This window comes from Callospermophilus lateralis, chromosome 13, assembly GCF_048772815.1.
Source record: "Callospermophilus lateralis isolate mCalLat2 chromosome 13, mCalLat2.hap1, whole genome shotgun sequence".
NCBI classification, from domain to species: Eukaryota; Metazoa; Chordata; class Mammalia; order Rodentia; family Sciuridae; genus Callospermophilus; species Callospermophilus lateralis.
Genome location: NC_135317.1, coordinates 11,884,380 through 11,902,027, shown reverse-complemented (window position 1 = coordinate 11,902,027; position 17,648 = coordinate 11,884,380). Strand labels below are relative to the sequence as shown.

Genomic DNA, 17,648 nt, shown 5'->3' with positions numbered 1-17,648 from the left:
CAGAGGCTTCCAGCAACCAAGTGGACATCTCACCCACACTGAATGCCCATTGCAGGTCACAGGCAGCTCTTCCCGCCCCAGGAACATCCTGGCCTGAAGGCAAAAGAAAAGCAGATCTATTTATTTCAAAAGGGGTTTAAGACAGCTTGTAAGAGTCTATAAAATTTAAGAATGCATTAATTAAAAGAAAAAAACCCCTCTTAGTGGCAGAGCAAAGACCCCTCACAGCTGAGGGAAAGAGAGGAAAACCTGTATCCCTGGTGAGAAGTAGAGACTGTCCTGGGAGTGCTCTGAGAGAGGCACCCACAGCAGGGACAGGGAGGGACAGGCAGCGTGGGGAGGAAGAGGAGGTCAGGAGGGGAGGCTTGACATGGCCCAGGAGGGAGTCATGAATTTGAAGAGAGGTCAACAGGAATTACCCAAACTGCAACACAAAGAGATAAAAATAAGAGTGTCCAAGAACTATGGAATGTTACCAAGCAATCTAACATACGTGTCATTGAAATCCCAAAAGGATGAGAGAAATGATAGAGGAATGGGGGTGTGGCCTCGTGAGAGCACTTGCCTAGCCTGTATGAGGCACTGGGTTTAGTTCTCAGCACTGCATATGAATAAATGAATAAAATAAAGTCCATCAACAATCAAAAATATTTTTTAAATGATAGAACAATTATCTGAAGATAGGGGAGACAACAATTTTGCAAAAATAATGAAAGACATCAAACCACAAGTCCAAGAAGTGGGGCAGGCTCCAGCAGGAGATGAACGCACGAGCATCTCGTCATTGCTGCTGCTTGCTCCTAACAAGAGTACCCATTTATACCTGGTCCACTGTAGTAGCCTCAGATGAGTCTTCCTGTTTCCACTTGTGTCCCCACCCTCCCTTTCTGAACAAAGGCCCCAGGGACCTTCTAAGAACCACACCTGGCTCCCAGCTGAAAGCCCTCTGGGGGTTCCCCTGGCACCCTGTAGGACCCATGGTCCACTCTGCCCTGCATTCCCTGCTCCACCTGGCTCTGCTCCTGCCAGCCATTCACACACTGGCCCACTTCTGCCCCTCAAACCTGACACGCCTCTTCCTGCCTCTGGTTCTGGGCTCCTGCTTCCCTTTCCAGCATGCAGGGCTGGTCCCTTCTCCTCTGTCTTCAAGTCCTATCTGGAAATTTGACCTCTGCACAGTCGATTTCCAACCTTCTTCACTGCTGAAGTATCTTTGTCACATTATCCTTACCTCTGTCTCAGTACTTGCCACCATCAGAAGGCACCTCGCCTGTTTACCCATTAGTTGTTTTTTTCTTTCTCCTGTGACCAGATGTTTGCCCTTGTGGGAGACCATTCCTTCTACAACCAGGCACTTACCTTGTCCCTGCAAGGACACAGGTGCTCCTGGATTCTCCGTGAACCCAATAAGTACTTAGGTGGGTTAAAAAGCAAGTACTCAGAATAAGGCCATAATGGCGAGACCCACGGTCAGCTTGGACTATCACAGCAAGTGCCAGAGGTGGTGTCTGGTTCCCAGGAAGCACAGCTCAGCTGATGGGCAAACCCACTGGGCGGAGCAGCCAACCTGCAGAGGGGCCTGCAGAGCCACAGGCCTCGGCTCTTCATTTTAGTGGCCCACCTCCCATCATTCCCCGTCATTGCTTTCCTGGTTTTGTAGCTACCACCTAAAATCAAACTATAAGCCAGGACGGGCAGACTGGGCAAGCACAGGGTTTGCCTGCGCTTCCTGACCTGGCTGTTCTCAAGTCACCTGCTGTCTGCACAGGTGCTCCAGGCAGGTGCTTCCTCCAGGTCCAGTCCCTTCTGCAGTGGCCGTCTGTCAGGCAGACCCCCGGCACTCCTGGCCTCCTACCCCCATGGCCCCTGGCCCTGTCCTGTCCCTCCTGTCCTCTGAACCTCTTCCCTGTGCCGCATGTGAAATGGGAAGACTATTTGCTCTCTTTGCCCGCTCCGGCCCCAACCCCTGTCCTATTGGCTCTAAGCAGGGTGTTTTGCCCACCCGCTTCTGATTTCCTTTCTTGCTGCCCATTCCAGTTGAAGGAGAGATTGTGCCATGTTTGTCCCCACCATTCGGAGAGGACAGACATGGGCACACCCTGTCCCATTCAGCTAACCCTGTTTCTTCCACATGTAATGACTCCTCTGCAGGCGCCACATGGATCTACTACTGTTTAGCCCAACACATACTTGGCCTTCTGCGGTGTCTTGCTGTTCAGCATACACCCTGGGGAAAGTGGAGGCCATCTTTCAATATCATCCCAGGGCTTGCTGTGCAAGTCCAGAGAGCCCTTCACCTCAGGTTTCCTCATCTGCAAAATGACAGGACCACTGTTCATAAACTCCACCAGCCAACAGCTGACTGTACAAAACAGAAAGTCCCCCACAGAGCCTCTCCCTGTCTGCCTGGATGCTCTGGCCCAGAGGCCCCAGACTGTGACCCCTTAACCTCCACCATCACCCCTGCAGTCCCCTCAAAGTGGATAAGGCACACCCCACTGCTTTCTAGAGCAACAGACACAACTAACAGGAAATCCAAGGACAAACAGCAGACAGCTTTCTTTTCTATCCCAGAGAGCAGCAAAGAACATGTGTGCAGAGTTCCTTCCCTTGGCCCCTGCCCTCTACCTTGGGGCTCCCTCAGCTTTGCAGCTGATTCCCACCCTCTGAGATTGGGAGGTCGGGTGCCTTCTTGACTCTCGGGTTCAACACTCTGGATTGCCCTGGAGTCCACTCCAGGGAGCGTGGCCACTTCTCAGATGAGCTGCAGTCATGGGCCCATGCCGTGTAGCCCAGCACACAGTCCCTGCAGGCATCTCAAGTGCAGACCCTGGGGCAGCAGGACTGCTCTGGGTTCAGAGCCCCGCATTCCCATGGAGGCAGGTGCTGATACTGGCTCTCTCAGGAGCCGGTGAGTCTGGAGCTGCTGTGCTTGCATCTGCAGTGTCCCCAAGGCTTATCCATGTGTTGAAGGCCTGTCCCAGCTGGTGGTGCTCCCGCAGGTGGTGCAAGCTGAGGAGGCGGGGCCTAGTTGGAGGAGGTAGGTCACTGGAGACAGGTCCTCTAGACAGCATTGACCCTAGCCACTTTCTCTCTGTCTCCTGTCTGCTACAAGGTGAGCAGCCCACTCCACCAAAACTCCTCACCATGATGTTCTGCTTCACCAAAGGCCCAAAGAGATGGGGCCAAGTGACCACGGACTGAAACCTCTGAAACCATGAAACAAAAATATTCTTTCCTCCTTCAAGATGATTCTCTCAGTTACTTTGTCACAGCAATGGAAAATGGGCAAATGTTTTACTATAAAGAGACAGATAGTATTTTCGCCTTTACAGAACACCCATCTCTGATGCACCTACTCAACTCCCTCCAAAGCAACTACTGCTAAAAGTAGCCATAGGCAATAGAAAGCAAAAAAGCATGGCTGTGTTCCAATAAACCCTTATTTGTAAACACAGGTGGTGGGCCTGTGTGCTGGTGCTTTCCATAGAGTGCCTCAGAGAGCATGAGGTCCCTCCCATCTAGAACACTCTGCATGGTTGGCACTAGCAGGCAGGCCGCTCATCAGGAATGTCCACCTGTAGGGAATCTTTCCACTGCAGGATAAAGATGTGGAGAGCCACGGTACATACTATTAGCATACTCATAACTGGTGACAAGAGGGACCTCCTGTCATACACTTTGAGGCTGACTTCAGTTCCGAACTCCTCGAACTCTCAAATAGTCTTCAAAGACAAGAGGAAGGCCTTTAAGCTGTGGGTTCTGGCCTCTCCCTATAGTTTCCCAGCTGTGTGGGGCGGTAAGGAAGAGGTGGCTCTGAGGGCATGACTTGAGCTCTCTTTCCAGTGGTGGTTCCTGCTGTGCTGACCTTGGCACCCAGGACTACTATGGGCACATCTCCAGGACTGGCAGCCCTGCCGTGGGCTCTGAGCCAGCCAGGCACATAGAGCCTTCTTTTCCCAGAACTTCAGAAAGGCTTAGCTCCCCACCACCCCAGGCTCTGCCTCGGAGTGCACAGACCCCAGGCCAGTGGAGGCAGGCAAGCTGGAGCCCCAGACGTCCTGAAGGTCACTGGCCAACGTCTTTTCTCTCTCTAACTGTTTCTTATGGTCACCCAACCCCACTCCAAAAGACCACAGGTGGACCTTGGAGGCCCTGAAATCCAAGATACAGGGCAGCAGAGCTGTAGGTGTTAAATCAACTCTTGAGGAGAGGAAGGCCCCTGACTAGTTAGGAATATGGACGTCTAGATACTTGTAATCCCCTCTTAAAAACATTTCTAACAAAAATGTAGTGAAAGTTGCAGACAACAATTATTAGAAGTAAGACAGCCCACACCAGTGCTTTACCCTACTGGTCCCCGACCTTGTGAATTTTTTACTATTGACATAATTTTGCTGTTGGGAGAAACAACAGGACAGGCAGTAATCTGGAGATATTACTCAGACCTAAAAGATGGATACCCTTTGATATAGCAATCACACACCTGCTAATCTAACCCAAGGAAACAGGAGTGTCAGGTATGGGTTTTAGCAGAGAAACGTCCAGCACAGCTGAAGCCTGAAACCTCTGCACAGCACTAACATATTGATTAACTAAAAAATAACCCTTCAATAGAATGGCACAGCCATGGAAAACCATGCATTTGTACCATTAGTAAAGTTTATATTGCAGTTTGAAGAAAAAAGAGTGTCGAAGCAATTCCAGAAGGAAAAAAATCTACCACATTAGATGTGTTCCCTCTGAAATTAGAATTTGCAGACGACAGTTAAGGTCACATTTCTCCCTCTGTAATTGCAGTTTTCAGGAGAGGGCCCTACTGGTAACATGGGGCTGCAATCGTTGGAGTGAGTCCCCCACGGCTGGGTGCAGCTGGCCCCAGCTCAGCCTTGCCATGCATGTGTGGTCTTTCTGATGTCTTTCCTGGAGGCTTGAAACCCCTCAATACTTCTTTTACCGAACATGCTGATGGTGCTGGGAAGCCAAGGCCCCTGGCACAGCCTCCAGGCCGGAGGGAAGTCCCGACTCTCCTGAGGTCTTCAGGCTGAGCCATCCCTCACTCCCGAGCAGCATTCCTCGGGCACCAGTGAGATGCTCAATGCGCTTCTGTGGAGAGGCCTAGCCCGTGTCCCACATCCTCAGCTGGGAACAGTGTCCTTACCTTAACTCAGGGCCAACCACCTGCACCCATCAGCCAGAGTCCCCTGAAGCAGGACTTTCAGATGTGATCGAGGCCTGTGACAGGCTAGGCCACAGTGACCTTCCCCCTGGCTTCAGGAGAAGCAGAACTCTGCCATCAGTAGCAAAAAAGGCAATGCTGTCTGGAAAGTGGTGGTCTTCTCACCACAGGGGTCTTCTTCAGGTCAGAAGCTCCTAGAAACGGTTAATCCTCTTCCAGGGGAATCAACATAGAATTTGTTTAGCCAAGATCTTAAGATTTCTGTGTTTAAAAGTTGATTATCAACCTTGCTTTGGAACAGACCTGGGTACCTCCTCCCTTAGGAATCGCTAGTCGGAGAGGAAATTGGGTGAAGGGAGCCTGTAGGGGAGGCCCTCCTGGCTCAGGAGCCTGGGGTGAGTGCTGCTGGCAGCCAGGAGGTCCAGTGTGGAGCTGGGGTTTCAGACAGAAAACAAGAACCCAAAGATGTTAAGGTTCACAATAAATTGGATGGCCCCAGTGGGAGTGTGATGTGCCGTGTGCAGGCAATCGTTCAGTAGCCACCCTCACTGCTGGGATGGCCCTGGTGCCTACTCCAAAGCTAAGCCATGAGTTCCCCCATGTGTCTTTTCATGTCCAGTCCCTGGACACCACAACACATGCTCAACAACCTCCTTTTCTATAGGAAAACAACGGCGGCAGCGCCTGCCTATAGTCATAAACACAAGCTCCCCAGAACTACCTCGCAGTGTCCGGCTCCATTCAGGAGGACGTGGCTGTCCCTGAAGCAGCAGCGCTAGATACAAAATTCAGATGCAAGGATCTGCACAATCACATTCCCACAGTGACCCTGCCCACTCCTGAGCTGACACCTGGCTGCTGCTTCTTCTCACGCTGGCGCACTGTTGGTTGGGGAGAGATTTTATACACTGACACCAAACTGGGGGTGACCACTGAGTCTCCCTGCATGGCTTTGGTTCTTGGCACCACAGCTCATTATCCACCTCTTCCATGCAAGATGCTGAATCTCTCACAACTGCAAAATCTCACATCGACTTTCCTTCATTTCCAGTCTTCACTATTCTGAACACTTTAGTGGCAATACCCAAAATTGGTTTTGGCTCTCTAGGCTGTGAAAACATAACAGCTTGTGAAACCAGAATGTGAGATTTAGAACTCATGCTTCTTGTCTTGGTAATTGATCACAGCCTTTTTACAATGAATTCTTGATTTGTAAAATGATGTCGATTCACATAAAAGACGAAATAAGTAAGGCATTTACAATTCCTGCAAAGTATATGTAACAAAGGGCCATATGGAAAAAAATGAACTTAAGGTGTCCCCAATCAGCTCGAGGCTAGGTGGGGGCTCACCACAAGAAACCCCAAAGTTACCCGCTCACGTTTTCTACAGATAACCAAGTCAGTGAGGTCAAAACAGCACTCAGGCTGCTGCCCTGCAGCTTTCTGCAAGTCCTCTGATTTGAAGTGTCAGGACTGCAAAAACAATCCCACTTAATGGGTCGGGTAGAATGCTGGAGGCTAGACCTACAGAACTGTGCTTAATCCACCCACAAGGATCCACTTAGACATAACTTTCAAAACGTTTTAGATTAAAATCGCCTAAACTTATTCAACTAGTAAATTGCAGGCTCTAGAGAGATGCAGGGCTGTACAACCTCAGAGCAGGGTTTCTCACCAGCAGTACTGTTGGCATTTGAGGCTGGGTAAGTGTCTGGGAACTTTGCACTCTGGCTCTCAGTTCAAGGGAACACTTGCAGATGTTCCACCCCACCCAACAGTTTTGGGAACCTTCAGGAGTTCATTAGCAACAAGGAAGCACATGGGCCCCCCAGAGAACCACTGCTTTAGGACCATGGACTTGGCCCATTCCCTCCTTCAGATCCACATGCAAATCTTCCTCTCCAAGGGGGATTCCTCAAGTGTTCCCTATTTGTTTCTTGTATTTTTTTTATTTTAAAATGTTAAATTACAATAACAACACATGTTCATCATAGTAGATGAAACTATATATAGTAACTGTGTATATTTCATATACATACAAACAAATCTGTACAGAAATAGTTGTCTCTTCCTCTCTTCTGTTTGGCCCTTTCTGCTTGTTCCCAGTTGGGTGATAAGGTAGCCTTGGAAAATTGCTCTATTTTCCAATCAAAACACATACAGTATTCCCCGTTGGATGGTATGGAGACCTCTTACCTCCTCTAGAATGAGAGTTTACTGGAAAGAGTTCATGAATGAGGGTATCAGGAGCCCAGGGGCACTGGGGAACCTTGAACAATAGGCTCTAACCTGCCCAGGTATTGAACCCAGGTGCCCACTGGACCTTTGGGTGGGAGATTAGGTATTGGTTAGAGCTGACTCCAGTCTTGCCTTTGGGGCCTGGTGAAGGTCTAAGCAAATATTGATAGTTTCTTCTCTTTCTTGAAGTATAAGATAGGAAGACAAGTCAGATGCAGTAGTGCACACCTGCAATCCCAGAGGCTTGAGGGCTGAGGCAGGAGGATCACAAGTTCAAGCCCAGCCTAAGAAACTTAGCAAGACACTGTCTCAAAATAAAAAAATTAAAAAGGGTTGGGGATGTAGCTCAGTGGTAAAATGCCCCTGGGTTCCATCTCCAGTGCCAAAACAAAACAAACAAAATCTGTCAGCGTAAGTTTCTGGGGTTGACACTCAGCTTCCTGCTGCCAGCAAGTCCCAGGGGAAGGAGGCTGTGGAGAGGTATGCCTGGTCCCCTTATTAAGAGATCACTTATGACTCCACCCCTATCCCACTGGCCCAGTGATACAGTCCCAGGCAAGAGAGAGTCTCTGGGGAAAACACTCCCTTCTTGAAAGGGCACAATCCCAGATGTGCCAAGGAGGCATCTGCCCTCTAGGCTGAAAGGCATTTTGAGGACAGAAGGTGCTGAAGAACAGCTGAGGGTAGGAAAATTCCTGCTCTGGAAGACAGGGTGTCCTGCTGAACAGGCAACAGTGCATCCCTTCAGGGAGGGTTGGGGTGCAAACTCCCACCCTTAGAGCAGATTTTGAGCAGGAAGGCCCCAGACAGTTTTCTGCAGCCAGGTGGTAATGTGCACTTTAAAAATGCATTTATTTTCAAATGGAGGGAAGACCCTATTTGGCTTAATTGGGAGGGGCCTCCAGGGTACCTTACTAGCCTTTGGGAGTGAGAGCCCTGCTTCTGCAATTGGGATGGCTTGTATACAATCAGTTTCCAGTGGAAGGGGACTTAGTGAATCATTTTCTCATATCTTTCCCAACTGCAATGACCAGCTCAGGGTACCTGATTCATAAACACCCGTCAATCGTAAACTGCTGGAATGAATGAACGAACGAGGCTGTTCCTTCGTGGCCCTAAGGCTAACCCTCTGCCAACTTTGCACAAGAGGCCAAGGGTCCCTCCCGCGCTGCGCCTGGGCGGCGCTGCCAGCGCTCACCTTGTGCTGTTTCCACGTGGCCCCCAGAGGCTTCACCTCGTGCTTGCCGTGCCGGCCCTCTTCCAGACACAGGTAGCACACCGGGCTCCGGCAGCTCACGCAGTACATGCTGTAGTTCTCCATGTCATGCTCCGGACACGTGGGAAACTTCCGGGCCGCGCTGGCCCCAGCGCCCCCTGGGCTTTTGCAGCCACTGCCAGTGCTGGGGGTCGCGGCGGCGCTGGGCTGAGCCGCTGCCGCTTCAGGTGGCGCGGGCGGCGGCGGCGGCTGCACCAGGCGATGCTTGGCGAAGGGGCCTCGGGAAGGGTGGCACTTGAGCTGGCAGGCGGCGCAGTAGAGCACGTCGCACTGCTCGCAGAGCGCGGCTGCCGGCTCCGGCGGGGTGCGGTCACACAGCTGGCAAACGGCCACCGCCGCGGCTGCAGAGGCCCCCGGCGCGGTCCCGCGGCTCTGCTGGTACCGCTGCACGATGGCTTCCAGCAGTCGGTTGCGCTGGAAGCCGCGCAGGCCGCGGTGGTCCAAGGAGGCGCTGCGGTGGCACTGCGGGCACGTGATGGAACTGGAGGAGGACGACAGCGAGGAGCAGGCGGCGCCTCGGGCAGCCGCGGCAGAGGAGCCGGGGGGCGCCGGCACCATGGGTAGTACGCGGACCCCGTTGGGGGACTTGAGGCTCGGGGTGTAGGAGCCATAGCCGCTGTCCGTCTCGCTGTACAAGCTCAGCTTGTCTGCGTGGTCCCCGCCACCTGCCGCTCCACCGCCCAGACCGCCCGCAGCGTTTGCGCTCGCGCCGCCGCCGCAGGCCGCGCCGGCTGCAGTGTCTTGATCCGGAGGGGGCGCGGCGGCGGCGCCACCCCGGGAAAGCAGGAGAGGTGGGGACAGGTGCTGCTCGCCGTCCGGGGTCTGCACAGCAATGGTGCGAGCGCACGGGAGGCAGACATTATGGGAACAGGGCAGGATGATGGGCTCGCGAAACAGGGAACCGCACACCGGGCACTTCAGCTCCTCCTCCATCGCCGCGCCCGCAGCCTGAGCTGCTCGCGGCCGGGGAAGAATGGCCGAAGCTTCGGAAACGGGCGGCGGGGGCCGAGTGTGGTCAGCACTGGTGAGACGGAAGGCCTGGGCATCACACGGGTTTGCCTCCTTGACAAACTGGGGCACGCCCCTCTCTGTCTTGCGGCCACCGCCCTAAGACTCCTGGGGGCTATGGAAGGGAGGGGTCCTCACCTCCTGCCCACAAGGCTCTTGCACCAGCTCCTTCAGCTTGTGGCCAGAGTCCAGAGGCTGTTGGCTGCTATCGCGGTGGCCTGCGAGGTGCTCCAGGAGATGAATCAGCAGCGCCTCCGCCGGCTGCCGCGCGCCTCTTCTGCACACCGGACCAGCGGTCGGCTGCGGTTGGCCAGCTCCGTTTAGCTCCTGGCTCCGCGGGGCGGCTGTCCCGAGTCCTCCTTCTGCCCCGGCCCCGCCCCTATCGGGCGCGAGCGCAGGCCGCTCAGCCCGGGCTGGTTCAGCACTATGAGGCGGCGGACAGCGCTGCCAGCGGACAGTGACCGTGGGGTCCCAGCTCCCGCGTGCGCAACGCGAGCTCGCCCGTTAGGTCCGCTGTGCCGGGCCACTTCGGCAACCACTCAGCTGCAGACGGGCCAGCTGCGCCCAGGGCTGCCTCCCCGAGGCCGGCGTTGACCCAAGTCCCTGGCTCGAAGCGCTGCTCCTGCGGCGCCCCTGACCTTGGCCGCGCGACGCTGCGGCGGCGGGCGGGGGGCGAGCGCCCGCTGGCTCGGGAATCCCCTCCCTGCCCCGCCGCCTCTCGCGACCGCCGCGCCGCGCGCCCAGGAGTTGTAATTTCCCGAGCCGGGAGTAACAGGGCGGAGGGGGAGGCGCCAGCTCAACGAATAGGGGCTCGCGTCTAGCTGCTGAGAGTCAAGGGGCAATTCGAGGATTTCGCAGGGAGGATCATTGTTAATAACAATCCATTATTTGCATGGAGACTGCATCGAGAATTAGCACTACGCCCTGCCCCGCCCCGCCCCGCCCCGCCCCTGCCGTTCGGTCCCTGGTCCCCGCTAGCCAGAATAAAAGGGCAAAAACCAAGCCCTAAAAGGTCAGCCGTTTAGAAAGGGACCGGCGACACGGCTTCCTAAATCATGATTAAGCAATAAGAAAAAGAAAAAAAGCCAGTCACAAAATGTCGGACAACCTGGAGCCAAAGGGCGAGGTTTTACTTGTGAATCGAAGCACAAGCCATTTTGCCTCCTGGTTTCGACCGGGAGTGCTCGTCCGCGGGCGGTTCGGGGTCTGCACCCCGGGCGAGAACAAGTGGGCTTTGCAGAACCGGCTTCCTGGTCCCACCGGAGCAGGCGCGCGAGCTGGCCTCGGCTGGGCACCGCGCGGGCCCTCCCGGCTGCAGGGCGGCGGGAATGCGAGATCCCCGCGCCAGGCGGCTCCGACTCCACCGCGGGGCGGTGCGGGTGCACGGGGAAGGGCTGGCGCGGGGGCTCTGCCCACGGAAGTCCGCGCGGGCAGGAAACCCACGCAAATTCGGAAACCGTGTTTAGGAACGTTGTGCCTGCGGAGCCGTGCGGCGCCGGGTTCCCCGGTACTCCAAACAAAGACCGCAGGCCCGCGCCGGCGCCAGGGAGCGGGTCGGAGTCTGCCAGTGCGCGGCGAGCGCGGCGCCGCTGGGCCCGGGTAGGAGGAGGCGGCAGCCCTCGCGTGGCCGGGAGCCTCAGGAGGGGAACGGCCCACCGGGAGGGGCACGGAGCTGCGCCCCAAAGAGACTCAGACCTCGGAAGTCAGGACTCCCTGGGGACTAGGTGCCCGCCCCAGCAGCTTGCTTAAGCTTTTCCTGTCTGGGATCATAACAAACGCACGCATGGGAACCAAGCGGGATCTTCGTAAACACGCGCGCTGCGGCTTCTTTGCACCTTCAGTTCAGCCTTACTCCTGCTGAGCAGCTTGCTTCGGCCGCAAGGTTCAAGAGCAGGCCGACCTGAGGCCAGATGGACACCATACTGGACTAAGCAACCCGGCTCAGCAAGCCCCAGACATCAGTATCCCCAGTGGGAGATGGTGACAACCCTGTCCTAATCTGCCTTCTGTGATGGGAGCCTGATCCTGCCTGCAATGCTTTGATAAGCCCAGGAGAAAGTGGCCCTGGAACCCAGAGTCACCAAGTGCAACTGAAGGCACTTCAAAGTGCACTTTTTGGTGACTCAAGCAGGACTTCACTCACCCAGTCCAGCTCTCTGGTGACTTCAGGGGAAGTCATGCCTCCTGCAGTTCCAGGGGGAACAGGCTGGTCCCTGACCACCGCTCTACCTGACTCATGTTCTGCTTTGTCACTTTCGAACCCAGGACCACACTGCTTGGGTTTGGGAGGGTGGCCTCCTGAAGGGCACCCTGTGTAAGGGGACTGACAGTAAGCCCCTCCTTTGCTCAGGCTGAGCATGGTTTTGTCTCCCCTGAGGAGGATGCTTATCTAACACATCCAATTCCTGCACCTGTGCATTCCTCGTGCCCTCAATCTGTGCTGCCCCATTTCCACAACCTGAACCAGCTGTGTACTGAATAGTGCCTAGGGCTTTGCCCCTTTGGAGGACTGGCATCGTACCACAGTGATTGCTAACAATTGTCAACATCATCTATTAAAGATCCGCTTTCTGACCCAACTCTGCCATGACCATAAGTATAGAGAGAAGTCACTGGTTTCTCTGAACCTTGGTTCTCTCCTTTTACATAATGCTGCAATAGAACTTCAAGTTTTCTCCTGGCTCTAGAGTCTGTGTAGGAGGGGGTAGCAGCCCTTGCTTGGCTCAGTTCTTAGGGACAGGAACAGCCCACTGGAGGGAGGCCACAGGGAAAGGGGCATGGCACTGTGTTGTTAAGAATGAAACATCCAGGCTGGGGTTGTGGCTCAGCGGTAGAGTGCTCTCCTAGAACATGCGAGGCCCTGGGTTCAATCCTCAGCACCACATAAAAATAAACAAATAAAATAAATTTATTGTGTCCAAGTACAACTAAAAAATAAATATTAAAAAAAGAACAAAACCTCCCACCTTGGCCATACCTGTCATCCCACCTGCTCCAGAGGCTGAGGCAGGAGGATCTCAAGTTCAAGGCCAGCAATTTCTGGGCAACTCAGAAAGATCCTGTCTCAAAAAAGAATGAAATATCTCCCTTTTTAAAAAGTGAATTTCATAAAGAAATTTGATGCAGGTCCTGTGTGACACACCCATGTCCCAGGTTGCAGGTGCACCAGTAAAGTCAGGGTTGTGCCCATGAGGCAGGTGGCTATGCTCTGTGTGACATTCGCAGCAGAAGCCACCGCCTCTTCCTAGTCCTACTTCTGCCTCCCAGCCGGGAAAGTGGGCATTACCACTGGCCCTCAGTGTTAGGGTGTGTGTGTTCTTAAGTCACAATGGTCACAATGCTGCTGAAATCCGCCCACTCCCCGCCTTTGCCCTGGTGGTTGCTTGGTGAGCTGATGGTGCACCTTACCATCATCCACAGTCATGGAGAGCGCGTCGATGCTCAACACTCCCGTCAGCAGGGACACTCTGCAGGAGTCACCCCGGCCAATGTCCTCCAGCCTGGCTTTTACCCTAAGTGTCCTAGAAACCCTCAAGAGACAGACTCAAGTTACTTCTCCAAAACAAGCACAGCTCAGTTAAATAATTTAGCTCCGGCTGACACAGCAAGCCAGAAATAAAAGGCAATCTGTGAAGCCTTCCATACCCTTGAACTTCAGGCCTAGGTAGAATGGAGCTTAAGGCTTATCAGCTAAAAATAGATGCTGCAATCTTGAGTGCAGGAATCTCTAAAACAAATTCTAAAGGAAAGTCGATGGTTTTTTTTTTAGTTGAATATTTTGGGCATTTTTATGGGGTGTCATTTGAGGTTTGGGTTTCCTGTTTGCCAAACTGCAGGAAGATTTGGGGAAATTATTAGGAATCTGCAGCCCAGGAACCATGTGGCCCAGCGCAGTTTGATGGGAAGGAAATGACTGCTCCCTGGGCTGTGCCCTCCAGATGGACCTTTGCAGCAGAGGAGAGCAGAAACACAATCAGAGCAGCGAGGCGGCCTCCGAGGGTCTCACACCTTGCGTGTCTGAGACCAGCATGTACAGAAGGGAGCCTATAAAATACCCCTCCATCCTGACGATGATTTCCTTTCCTTATTCCTCCCACCTCTAACTAGCTGGGGTGTGGGTTGGCCTGTCTGCCTATTGAGAAGTTAGGGACCCACTGACTGAGAAGGGTGCTTCAGAAACCTCTGGAGATCGTGGTGGTGCTTAGGCTCGACCTGTCTCCATGGGACCCTGCCCGGGACTGTTTGTGCTTTTGCCCTTTTTGTTCTTGGATGCTGCTTTCTGCCCACAGCTTGGCCTTTTCATCTGTTAAGCTTCGCCTCTCCCTTTCTCTACCACAACCACCAGCGCTAATGGGCCATTCGCTTTCCCCTGGTGGGCTCCCTGCTCCCGGCCACAGCCATAGGAGGTGACTCCGCCATGTCCTGTTGTCTCCACTCCACACTCTCTGCAACAGAGCAGTGAGGTGTCAGGATGCTCATGGTAGCAGCACCTGAGTGCAGCCAACCCCTTCCCTGCCTGGAAACAAAGAGCAGCTCCTCCCCCATGGCCTGTGAGCCCAGTGGAGCCACAGAGCAGGTCCCAATTGGAATGAGAGAGGTCAGAGCACGAAGTGCCTTCTGACTCCCAGGCCTGTGTTGGGCATCTCCCCTCCAAGGCTCTGACGCCCAGGGTGGCACACCCACCTCCTGGAGGGCTATCTTCAGCATGACGCAGGGCTGGGAGTGGCTGCACTGGATGCAGTGTCTGCAGCCTCCTAACACTGACCACGTGTGACACACTCTGCCTGCAGATCCCTTGGGGGTGGGTAGGAATCCCACAAACCTCTCGGGTGTTGCTGTGAGGTGGTGGGAGAGTGGGTTTGGGAGCTGGGCCACGTGGGTTGGAACCCCAGCCCTCCTGCTCACTAGTGGGAAGGCTTTGGAAGATGCTCTCCGTGACTTGGGTTCCTCAGTATAAAACAGAAACTTAGGAAGTGTACATCTCCATGGGAGGAGGTAATTCAACAAGCAACTCAGGAAAAACATTCCGCGCAGTGGGTGCATGGGCTGCTCAGCAGACGTCAAGCCTTGTTGTCTCTGTATGCTTGAACCCCACCCCCACACGTTGACTTGGGGACAGGCACATGGTTGGTTCTCAGCAGACACTGTGTGCACTGTATGATGGGAGCAGCAGACACACCTGAGCAGGTAGGAAGCTGTGCCTGCCTGCGGGGAGTGAGAGGGCCGGTGAAGAACCCGGAGGACAACCCTGCCAGGAAGCAGGTGCAGCCCCCAGGGAGGACACAGCCCCCAGGGAGGACACAGCCCCCAGGGCCTCAGGAAGCTCTCACAGTCAGACAGGACAGCAAGAGCCATGGTTGGCAAGAAGAAAGAAAGAGACATTTAAATATGTGCACCCATACATAGGTTAGTCACTTCTATAGGTTTTTAAAGCTTCTAGTGAAAAAAACTTAAGAAATTATGACGCTAGGGCTGGGGTTGTGGCTCAGTGGCAGAGTGCTTGCCTGGCATGTGTGTGGCACTGGGTTCAATTCTCAGTGCCACATGTAAATAAATAAAGAAAAGAAAAGAAAGGCTCATCAACAACTGAAAAAATAAAAAAAGAAATTATGACCAGCTAATAACTGTATACCATTTACTCATAAGTCACGGGATAGCATTTTATATATTAATCAAAATAGGCTCAATATCTTTTCTATTTTCAATAAATTCTCAAGCTCTTTCTATTTCAACTCAGCACCCATTGCAAAGGAACAATGGTCATGGTCGTAGTGAAACCAGTTTCCCTCTCCTGCTGGCAAAGGGGCCTGGGGTCTGTGCACACTGCCAGCTTCTGCAGCAGAGAAGCATCACAGCTCTTAACCGTGGGCCCTGCCCTCCAGTGTTGCAGCAGACCCCAGCAGCTCACAGCCAACCTCTTCTTTCTAGGTTCTTGAAAAATTCACAACCTAGAAATAGTGAATGCAAAAAATCAAGGTTTATTCGTAAATAGGAACAGGACTCTCACAGGAGAATGGGAACCTGATAGCAGGTTACCGCCCGAAGCACTTGGGATAATGCTATCGGTCCAAACTCGTGCGAATCAGGTTTGGGAAGGTACTAAGGCTCTTGGTTAACCCTTGAGTCTGAACTTCCACCCAGCTCTTCCCACTTCCTTTTCTGGCCCCTTGCTGCAACCCAGCTTCCCAGGAAGTTGAGGTGGGCAGACCTCGGATGCTGCAGTGCCAGGTAAAGTGGGTGTGGCAGCCACCCAGTCTGGATGTTGCAGGGTGACAGGTAGGCAGGCCGTGGCTGGCTGCTCTGCTCCAGCCTGCCTGGGCCACTGCTCTACTCCCACTTCTCCAGAGGGATGAGTGGGCTATCAGCACAGCTTGGTGGTTCAGCTATGTAGAACCAGAGACAAAGAAGACAGTCATGTCTTGGCTTGTGACTTATGAATTTTAAATTTATGGCAAAGATAATATTTTGAGGAATAATTGACTTTCAATTGCTGGGGCTGTAGTTCAGTGGCAGAGTTCTTGCCTTGCATGTGTGAGGCACTGGGTTTGACCCTCTGCAACACATAATAATAAACAAATAAAATAAAGACATGCTGTCCATCTATAACTACAATTTTTTTTTAAAAAAAGAGTCTGAGCTCAAAATAATTCAGTAAACATACTTCATGTTATAGACTGTAGTTTTGGAAGACAGTAAGATCAGTTGGAGTCAGTTTTTCATGCACCATGAAAAAGCAGAAGCCAATCCAATAGCTTGTCTTGGGAAACGAGAAGAGAGAGACAGAGGACCAGAGAGCCAAGATACCAGTGTCACTGAGAGGGCTCACGTCCCACCTTTACCCTGGTCCTGAGGGATACAGGATGACAGACCCCGCACACAGGGTGGGGATCTGAGGGCTGCGGGGCTCAGGCTTTCCTCCTGGTGGAGCCTTAGAAGCCACCAGCTCTGTGGAGGATGTGGAGAGGCTCACAGGTCGCAAGCTGACATGGCTGCACACGTGTCCTGGCAGAGAGGCCAAGGCAGCCCGGCAGGGTCCTTCCACTCCCCACATGTGCACAGAGCACCAGAGTGTTGTCTGTGCGGCTCAGAGTTAGCCCAGAAATTCGGCACACCTAAGATGGCCTTTTAGCCGGAATCTACAGTCACATGACCAGAATATCTCAGCTGATGTCAGCGTGGAGAGGACAACAGTGACAGCAGCCCAATGCCGCCTCCTCCCACAGACTCACTGTCTCCAGATGGGATTTCCCATGGGGAGGAGCCAAGGGAGGAGAGAGGGTGCCCTGGACCACAGCTGAGAGAGCACTTGACCTTCATGACCTCCCATCATGCAGCAGGCAGTAAAAAGTCCGTGCTCCCTGGTCAGGATGGGATTTTGCCTGGTTCATGTGTTTCATTCTTTATCCAGCACAACTGGCAGATGGGATCAGGTTCACCCACTTTCAGGAGGAGAGGAAGGGGTAGAGTTCAGGAACGGGCTGTTCAGGTGTGCCTGGCCAGGAGGTGGAGGATCCAGGCCTCTGGCTTCACATCGTCCTGTCTTTGAAGACATTTGTGTGTCTGTTATAAGGGACTCAAGGGCAGGAGCAGACAGGATTCCATCTCCACAGAACTTGCAGATCAAGTGAGGAGGCAACAACTTAAAATGGGTGACGGACGCCATCTGAGGCACCTTGAAATCCAGATACCTTTGGTTCAAGTTGGAGATTCGCATCTCCTGAAAGCCCAAAGTCCTTCACAGAGTTTTGGTGACCTCATAGGGTGCCAACTGCCTCACCTTCGCCTGTGGCCGTCTGTGGCAGCAGAAGCCTACCTTTCACCCACCCACTTTGGACATGGTACCCAGCTCCTCCTGAGTCTCTCAATGCCTGTGCCCTCTTCCAGCCTCACTTGGACATGAGCCCTGGCTCCTGCACCCTGCTGGTCTGCTGAGTGTCTGCTCCCG

General features: G+C 53.5%; 1 protein-coding gene across 7 annotated transcripts in view; it reads right to left on the bottom strand.

The window, feature by feature from the left end:
- The window catches only part of Trim67 (tripartite motif containing 67), a 33,589-nt gene extending 23,961 nt beyond the window's left edge, over positions 1-9,628 (bottom strand). For 4 of the 7 annotated variants that reach the window (XM_077105133.1, XM_077105134.1, XM_077105135.1 and 1 more), the window contains exons 1-3: positions 9,495-9,628; positions 8,844-9,398; positions 8,618-8,777 (exon numbers count right to left, since the gene is read on the bottom strand). In XM_077105133.1, coding sequence (XP_076961248.1) covers positions 8,618-8,777; positions 8,844-9,398; positions 9,495-9,628 — 849 coding nt within the window. Of the gene's footprint in view, positions 1-8,617 lie in introns of all 7 variants that reach the window. The other 3 variants (XM_077105131.1, XM_077105130.1, XM_077105132.1) reach the window with 2 other exon arrangements.
- Between the last annotated feature and the right edge of the window lie 8,020 nt (positions 9,629-17,648).